We start from the raw sequence: 10,067 nt of genomic DNA, 5'->3' as shown, positions 1-10,067 counted from the left end.
ATAGCAAAGATCTACTTGCATGGAAAACTGATTTGTGTGATGGCTGGACATCCTCAATTTGGAAAAGCCAAAAGAGAAGAGAGATTCAGGCTCAAACCTCATAAAAAAACAGGCTGACTTAGAAGTAAAGAAACAAGCTGAAAAGTCTGCTACCAAGTCGATAACTAAGAAGCCTGCTACCATAACTGAAACTGAGACACATGAGGAACCAAAGTAGAAATCAGGAAAAGGGTATAGGAAGGAGAGAGCTAAAAGGAAGCTGATATTTGAAGAAAAAAAAGAAGAACCAAAACCAACTCAGTCTATAACCACAAATTAACAAACTATACCTGCAATGGAGCAAGTTGAAATCAAGGTCCATCCTGGTGTGAACTTTCACGGTGAGCCAATCATTCCCAAGGATGAACCAATAGACCGGGATAGCTTACCTATACCGAGCTAAACATTCCAATTCCAACCACTTCAAAAAGAAGAAAGATATCAGCAAGCAAGCAAGTCAAGTCTGTCCCATACCAATTCAAAGCTTTATCCAAACCCAAGCCAACAGTTAACGAAGAAGATCAACTATTTATCTGTGACATAAAAGAATTCTCATACATCAACCTTTACCTGGAGGAGCTAGATGAAGTAACAGCAATTAATGCCCACAACAGATTCCCAGAAAAGTTGGTGTTTAGTTACAGGGGTGAAAAGGAAATCACATGGCCTCTACATAGGATTTTTAATGAAGGCTACAATGTATTAGTTAAAGTATTCTATGCAATCAAGAAAGATTTTGGATTCACCAAGGTGGCCAAGACAGAGATACTTAACAAAATCCAATAAATAAGACAAAGTTGGAGAGACCCAAGTGCACTACCAAGAATCTTAACTATTCGTTATACTGGAAGTAGAGTGCACTTGAGGCCATACTGGTTGATGGATTTTAGAGATGAAAGAAGTACCAGAAGATTCTCAGACTAGAAGGCCAGCTAAAAATATCAAGTAATGAGACTCTCAAGAAAATGCAGGAGATGCTGGATCTATCTAATGAAGATGAATCTGAGTTCAACAGATAACTCCAACACCAGATAAAAGAGAACAATGAGAAGCTGAGAAAAAAGACTACACACTCAAGGAAAAGGAATTAATTTGCTCAGTCTAGAGAAGCACCTTGAACAAGGCTTGTGAGATTTATGTGAACTTTCTTCTATTAACTTTCAATAGCAGCACTTATCATTTTTATCAACTATTGAATGATCATTTTGTATAAGGTGTTTTGTTATCATCAAGTCCTTCTAAATTTATGACTACAATTGTAGTAAACATAAATTGGGGGATATTGTTAGGAATATGTTGTAGGGTTGATGATAATTCACCAAAACACCTTAGTAGATTTAATTAAGTAATTTTTGTAACTATCAACAGATAACCACACTTGTTCATCCATTGTTACAGTAGCTTCTGTTTAAATAAGTTTTTGTAGCACATACCTATATATTGTAATGTCTTAGAGAATTAGAGTTGTATGATATTCTAAGTCATGTTGACTACTAGAATGATATGTAAAATAGGTTGGCTAATTGTAAATATTAGATGCCTTGTAATTTTGCATAAATGAAATTGTGTCAACTGCTATGGAAATACTTTCAACGGGTAATTCTACATGGCTTCGACGGATGACTCAAGATACTCTCAACGGATGATCCAATAGAGACTCAACAGATAATCTACAAAGTCTCAACAAATAAAAAATTCAAATAACAGTTGATAGTGACTTGACAGTCACATGGGTTGATTGTATACAAAAGGAATGTGACAACCTATTTGCAGGTTTATAAGAACAAAGAAGCATTTTTATTTTCATATTACTTGAAGAAATACAAAGATGTTGGATAGAGAGATTACACTTAGACATTTTGTTTTATATATTTGTCTTTTTCATATGTAACTTGGTGATATATAAACCAAGAGTAGCAAGTAGATTAACAATCGATCGATTGAACTGAAAAATAGAAAAAGTTACATCTGTTAGGAATTTCTCTGTTCTTTCTTTGTAATCTTACTTGTAAGCATCTGTGTGCATTCTTACATCACAGAGTTCTCAATCAATATATATATCTCTGGTGGAAAAGATCAATCCACCAGAAAGTTTTTAAATCCTTGTGTTTAATCACTTAATGTCTTGAATACATTTACATTTCATTTCTGCACACTTGCATATTCAAACACAGATATATTTTGGTAAAGAGTTTTTCTTAATTTTCAAAAGAAACCAAGAATTACATTTAACCCCCTTCTGTAATTCTATTGTTATATGTTTGGGAATAAAATCTTCATAGTAGGATTAATTAGGGTTCTTCAAGAACTGAGCCGAATCGAGTTTTTATATAAACGAGTCTAGTTTTTAATTTTTTCTGACAAACTGAGCCAAGTTTCTTTATCAAACATGAAAACGTGTTTAAGCTCGAGCTCGTTAATAACTTAAAAATAACAACTTTGTTGGCCCAACTTAATTAATTCAAGCAGAACCCAATATTTAAATATTTAATCCAAGCCAAACCCGATAATCTAAAAGACTGAACTTATATTATCAAATACCAATTACTCCCTTGAGAAAAATAAAAAACAATTTTTTTTCCCGTGTGCATCTCCCTTTCTCATCTGTATGTTCTCCTTCCCCGCCTAAATCTTGATCCTGCCAAAATCTTTATCAAGAAGCCGCTTCAGATTGCTGCTTCATATTCGAGATGTTATCAACAAATTGCAACTTCACAGGTTTTATCAAGAAGTGAAAGGGTGTATGTAAGTGGGTGTTTGAAGATATTGTTCAATTTGGTTGTGATAAGGCCGTGTTTATGATTTGTCTATCCCCGCCTCTCTCTCGTTTCTGTCTATCTCTCTCGAAATATATATATATATATATAATGTTATAAGTATAATTAAAAATATTCAAAAAATATTATTATTATAGTTTTAATTAGTCGAACATACTAAAACCCGGTCTGAGCTCGCTTTTCTTAACGAATACATTTTAGTGTTTAAGTCCGAGCTCAAGTTTACAAACGGGCCGAGCCGAACGAGCCCCTTAATGAGTCGATTTCGAATTTGTTCGCGAACACCTCGGTTCATAAATAGTCATGGATTGATGTCTATGTTGTATTTAATGAAAGGGCTAGATTACTTTTGTGATTAATAGCTTCAACGTTATTTCATCTCCCGTTTTTTTATTGGAGACACAATTGTAGGATTTTTCTAACGAATTAATGGATTGCATCTTTTGTTCAAAAAAATATCTTTTGTTATTTATATATTATTATCATATTCTTTTAAAAATATTGCTAATATATTATTATATATAAATTAAAAATATATATACATAATGCAATACAAGTTAAACTCGTAACAAAATCACATGTTTTTATCAGTATTTAGTTGAATGTGAAATTTCCAAATATATTTTGTGTGACTGAATCTAAGATTAAATGATTAAATGTAATGAGTTCGAGTTCAAACTTTTACCGGGCATAACTAATATTGAGTGCACATTACATTATGTTAATATAACAGATTTAACATCTGCACTAGCCAATTTTTTTTTGTAACAAAAGAAAACTAGAAAAGAAACAAAGAAAACTACTCCAGAAGGATAAGTTTCTCCCTTTTTCTATCGCCTTTCAAGTAAAAACAACCAAACCAAATCAAATCAAACCAAATGTACTCGGTATATCTCTCTTAGGGCGAAATCTGAGGAGGGTAAAATATACGCAACCATGCCCCTACCGTGAAGTACAGAGGTGTTTCAGTGAAAACACCCGACTTAGTGCATTAATAAATAAAATAGTGCGTGATATGTTCGAAAAAATACCTAACCCCTAGTACATGGGACTTACCCGTAAAAGATGATGTCAGCTATTGAAGGAGGGAACGGTTCCCACTGAAATCCAAATCCGTTGCATTAATTCGAATGTCAGTTCACGAAGATGTGACTCAATCCGACTCTTAACTCTAACATTGATGTTTGCACCACCGTCAGTTCCATACTTATAGTCTTCTTCCGCAGTTATGGTAATGATTCGCGGTGATTCAAATCTTAGTGCAGCGACCATGATGCTCCCCACAAAAATTCATGAAGAGGCCATGAAAGTTTTGACTTGTGCTTGTAAGATTGGAAGAAATGGATGAATAAATGCCTCAGTTTTTTGTCCTCACTAATTAATAATGATGGAAGTAACATTCTATAACGATGTATCTACTGGTTATATGTATCAGCGTATATCCACTGTATATATCTACTGCCTCGATTTGAAGTTCTATTCTTGTACTCTATAATATTTCATACGGGAGTTTGGGTTGAAATCTGCCACTATTGTGATTTGGAACGGATTCTTTGTCAATCATTATCGAGATCGGGGAATACTTATTGAGGGGGTTGTGGATCGGAAATGAATGTAATGGTGATATGGCGATATTCCCTCATTATCATTAATTAAAAAATGAATAAGAATAAAATCGATATCATAATTTATTTTTGAGTTGTATATATAGCATAGTACTTTATTTGGTGAAACATTATGATAAATCATTCTATGTTCTTTCTCAATTTCTAGTGTACTCGTACTCATAAATAAACGTAAGAGTCGATCAAAACACCAATCAATCTTTAATAAGTGAAAAATTAGTCATCTTCAAGGACCACCAAGTATGTACCCATGCATGTCAAACCAAAATAATATTTAAAAAAATGATACAGATAGAAACAAGGAAGAAATGGACAAGGTCGTAAGCAAAGGTTAGCTGTTTAGTTTGCTGGTCAATATCAGCAAAGAGCATTTGTTGTGTGGAAAGCAAGAGCATGTGCTGTGAGCTGTGTGTCCCCCTCAATTATACATCCTCCATTCTCCTCTCAATACAATCTTAATCAAACCAGACTACTTCTGAAATAGTTTACCAAAGTTATTCTGAAAATCATGAACAAATCATACAACACATCTTAACAATAAAGGAGTATTTGTTGATGGTCAAGTGTTTACTTGATTTCCGCTAATCCGAACCTTCAGTAATCCACTGATTCGGGAATTTTGTGCCCGTTCCAACATTCCGCATGACAAACATTATACATGTAAATCAAAATTTAAATTTTGTGCTCCTCTCCTGCTTGTTACTACTAGTAGAGAAAATAGAACCTAAACCAAACAAATTTGCAGACGGAACATTTATTACCGGATTGATTCGAACTCCATTCCCGTAACTATTGTTTCCGCCATAACCATTCTTTTTTAACGGTGGCTTTTGGTAGCTACTTGAAGATGACAGTTGACTCTGTTTTATAGATGATGAGACTAATGAACTCTTCTGTGCATGCTGCTTGTTTAGATTATGACTCTCTTTCGACGATGACGATCGTTTCGAACTCGTTGCTGAACCAGCTGAGTTGCTACGAGATAATAATGGTATCGGACATAAGCTTCTCGCGTAGCTATTACCACTGTTTAAACTGCTACTCCGCTTGAATTGCCAAAATGACTTTGATTTTTTCTTCTGATCCTCTGATTGATGATCACAAAAGTCTGGAGCATCATTTGACCTTTGACTTTTGAAATTGTTTTTCTCCTGTTTAGGCTCTATATGAAGACTATGAGTGAGTGATGGTGGCATTGGCACTGGTGGTTGTTGAGCTTTAGGTTTCGGGTTCGGTTTTTGTTTCGGATCATCGGTTGGTAGCAATTTTCCATCAAGAAAAATGTCTTCGGCAGAGACAGAGTTTTGGTTAAAACTGTGGTGATTACAGAAATCAAATTCAGGACTTGAGGATGAGAGTGATCGAAGAAGGCTTTGTTCAACTGGGAAATTAATAATATCTGATGGAGAGAGATCATGTGAGAATGATATGCGAGGGCTCATGATGCCTAGAGGACTTGGATTTTCTTTGTAAAGATCCATGGCCATTGCTGTGAAATGATAGGAATAATGGACACAAACTAGTATATATAGTGTGCGACCAAATAAGATTTGTACATATAATAAAGTCCGCGTACGTCTCACCCACTACTATAATTCAGAGCGGGATATAAGTTACATGTGAGTAATATAAGTTACATAATAAGATGAGTAGAAACACGGAGAAATAACATGCAACCTAAAGGTGGTTTAAGAAAAAGACCAAGAACTTTAGCTAGATTTGAATGGAAAAACTTGAAATATATGGAGGAGAAGTTTTGGGACTTGGGGAGAGTAACAGAAGGGTTTTGAAGTTTGAACTATAATTGAATAACGTGGAGGGGTGAACTTTGACTTGTGAAAGAGATGAATTGAATCTGTTGAACAACTCCTACTATTTTACTAGATGTAATAGGGTATTAATGAAATTAGTACAAAGTTGGACGAGGACATCACATGTTATATATTATTGACTTGGGAGACTAGTCTTATTTTTTTTCTATAATTGTAGTTTTTGCCGTGCTAATCAAGATTAAGTGCCCGTTTGAGAAATTTTAAAATAAGTAACTTATGACTTAAAATGATTAAGTGCGAAATAAGTGATAAGTTGATAGATACTTATAAGTTCTACAAGTGTTTGGATAAATTTACTTATAAGTCAGAACTTTTTTTACTTAAATGAATTAAAACAAATAATTATTAAATACAATTATCTTAGTTCATGAATCTTAAATTAGAAAATATTTTAAAATTTATATTTTAAAACCAAAACTTTAGAAAAAAGTGAAAAAATGAAAATAAGTTGGAAAAAAGTACGTCACTGCCAACTTTCAACTTATCAGCTTATAAGTTATAAATTCAACTTATAAGTTGGATCGACAAACACTCGTCGATAAGCTGTTACGGGCTTATAAGGCATAAGTGGCTTATAAGTATATTGCCAAACAGGCCCTAAATTAATTTGATGTGAATACATTATTAATAATCAATGTTCGTGGTTAACTAGCATAACGTGCGAGACACTTGTCATTTTCTGAAAAAAAATTATGCATCATGCAATTATAATATTGTTAGTTGTTTTATTATTTGTAAATGTTGTAAAATATCTAACGTATATCAAATACATTATATATTATTTTTGTACAAGACATTATCAAATTATACAATATTTCTAATATAGCTCATTAAACAAAATATATATATTCTTGTTTGTGTTATATAATTTATATTTAATGAATCAATATAAACAGGGTAATCACTGTATTTTTAAAATGAAATGATTAAACTTAATCCGTTGAATGTTGTTAGTATATTTAAAAAAAAACTAAAAATTAATATATATATATATATATGTTGAATAAAGAGTTGACCAAAAATTTTAAATTTTATTTAAATAAACTATATGTATTGGTTTATATTTTTATTGAGTTCACTATTAACTTACAATTAACTTACTCAATTTAAAAAGATAAAAAATGCATAACTGAAATCGGAATGACTTGCAATTATAATATACAATAATGTAAAATTTATACTACTATTAATTTAAAAGTTAATTTTAATGAAAAATGTTATTTTTTAAAATTCAACGTATCTATGTATGGAAAAATTTTATTTTTTTATTTACATTATTGTTAACAAAATAAGATTAAATTTTATTTGTATGTTATCGTATGTTACATTTCTTAGTAAATTACGATGGTTTCAATTATGTATATGCTAAATATCTGATTTATGTACATATATAATCATTATTAACATCTAGTGAGACAATTGTTTTCTTAAATAACATGTATTTATAATTATTCAAAAAATAAAATTATGTAAAAAATAAATTGCGATTATTTATATTGGTATTCACATTATCACTGCAAACAATTTATATCTATTTTTTACGCAACCGAGTATCAATCTTGGTTGTAACATAAAAATAAATTATATATTGTAAAGACTTATTATTTATATTCATGATTTTTTTAAAGAATTCAAAGGAAAAATTGTAATTATATCGTTATTTAAACCACTTTTAAATTTCTTTCATTACGACTCTAATATTTTTTTCATATAATAATTTGATAACAATGTATACTATTCTCCTAAAATTAAATATTTTTCAATTTGATAAAGTTTTATAAATATTAGTTAAACTTGATAATTTCTTCAAATAATTGAACAATATATATTTTTTAAATAGTATAAAATGCATTGAATCAAATGCTACAATATAGTATAGATATAACTTTTATTTGAATAATTCAAAATATTTGCACAATATTATCTTGATCAATGAATATTACTTATCTAAAAGAATTATTTTTAAAAAGTTAGTTTTTTAAAGTAAAAAATGAAAAACAAATTAATTTAATATATCATCGTAATTTTAACAAATATCGTGAAATCTCATATCAAATTTTGAATATTTTTAAAATCGGGACAAGTCTTAAAAATAATAATGTGCTACCAGTGAAATTAGTAATTTTAATACAAATAATCAATTGACTTGATCTTACAAAGACCTCAGACGCATTAATTTATATTAACATAAGATATTAAAAAAATTCAAATTATTGGTAAGATATTCTCGCCGAGCTTTTAATTTAAATTTACTAAACGTAGAATGTGATGATATTTTTCGAGTATTTTTTGAATAATGGACCAAGTTCTGATTTCAAATCGAAATAAATTAAAATGAATTGACTCATTATAATTCGAATTTATCTAAATATGTGGTACCAATTTATATTATTTATATATAAGTGATTATATTTTCAATATTTTCTTTAAAAATTATATATGTACATTTTTATTATTTTTTATAATAAAAAATATGTTACAAATATATGAGATATATTTTCAAACTAAAAAATGATTAATAAATAAGATAATAATTCATTTATGTATTATACCTAATTTTATATCTAGAATTCAATTCTTTAAAATTAATTGCACAAATATTCAAGTAACTATCTTTTTTTGCGGAATTCAAGTGATTATCTTTAAAATTAAATAAAATATTCATTTAACACACTTATATATTATGTATATGATAAAAAGCATGTGACAATATGATGTAATAGTACAAAATTGTATAGGTGAATAAAATATCTGAAGTTCGATTACAACAAAATACATGTTTTATATAAATATTAAAAATATGGATAATTTAGTATTTTTGCAACGAGATGTTCAGCAACTGGAAACCTGTTTTTGACTGGCACTCTAACGCGGAGATATCAGAACAATCTACAGGTTTATACTGTAAATTTAAGTCAAATGCAGAAGTGGTATGTAGGGATTGCAATTTATATCGAACCGATGGATACCCGATTCGTACCGATCCGATCGGGTTTTACCAAATTCGAATATTTTGGATTTCGGTTCGGGTTTGGGTATGATTTTTAAACCCGAACTCTTTTCGGGTCGGATTTAGGGTCGGGTTTAGATATAAGGTATACCGTTTCGAATCCGAACCGAAAACCTGAAACCCATTTCGTTCCGACCCGAACCCGAACTGAAACCCGTGTTAATATATAAATAATATTTTATATTTTAAAAGTATTAATATAATATATGATATCATATATTACTAATATATATTAGTAGTAAAAATATTATATATTGTACAAACTATTACGTTAAAGTCTAACATTAATGGACTACTATCGTTAAACATGTTTTCAGTAGTAGGGTTCGATACAAGTATACTCTGGGCCAAGATTATTGTATTTTTAACCCACAACTTCATCCTTTCAATTCTGATCCATTGCTGACTCTAAATCCTCTAAATTCAATCAAAATTTTTTAATATCGTTAGATCTACGAGCCCTTTGCTCGAATAAGATCCTATTAATCCTTCAATAAATTTTGTGAAAATTTAAGTACAATTTGGAAGAGATCTACAAACCTGAACCGAACGCGAATAAAACCCGATCGGTTGGGGTTCAGGTTTGATAATTCGGGTTTTTTCGGGTTCGGGTTCGGGTTTGACAAAGCCAATCGGGTTCGGGTTTGGTTTTTGCAAAACCCGTTTCGACCGATCCGATTGTCATCCCTAGTGGTACATTAGTTCGTATTCATTTGAATTTTTGTCTACAATTCTTACCTTTTTATTGTCCTACTTAACTTTTTATGACCAAATTAATTTAATT

The 10,067-nt window shown here is 30.6% G+C and overlaps 1 protein-coding gene across 1 annotated transcript; it reads right to left on the bottom strand.

Annotated features, from left to right (window-relative positions):
• Positions 1-5,106: 5,106 nt before the first annotated feature.
• On the bottom strand, positions 5,107-5,928 carry LOC141718396 (uncharacterized). Its single transcript, XM_074520778.1, has one exon. The coding sequence runs from the start codon at positions 5,926-5,928 to the stop codon at positions 5,107-5,109; it is 822 nt and encodes a 273-aa protein (XP_074376879.1).
• Between the last annotated feature and the right edge of the window lie 4,139 nt (positions 5,929-10,067).

This window comes from Apium graveolens, chromosome 4 (assembly GCF_009905375.1).
Source record: "Apium graveolens cultivar Ventura chromosome 4, ASM990537v1, whole genome shotgun sequence".
Taxonomy (NCBI): Eukaryota; Viridiplantae; Streptophyta; class Magnoliopsida; order Apiales; family Apiaceae; genus Apium; species Apium graveolens.
This window is presented reverse-complemented; position numbering and strand designations above follow the sequence as displayed.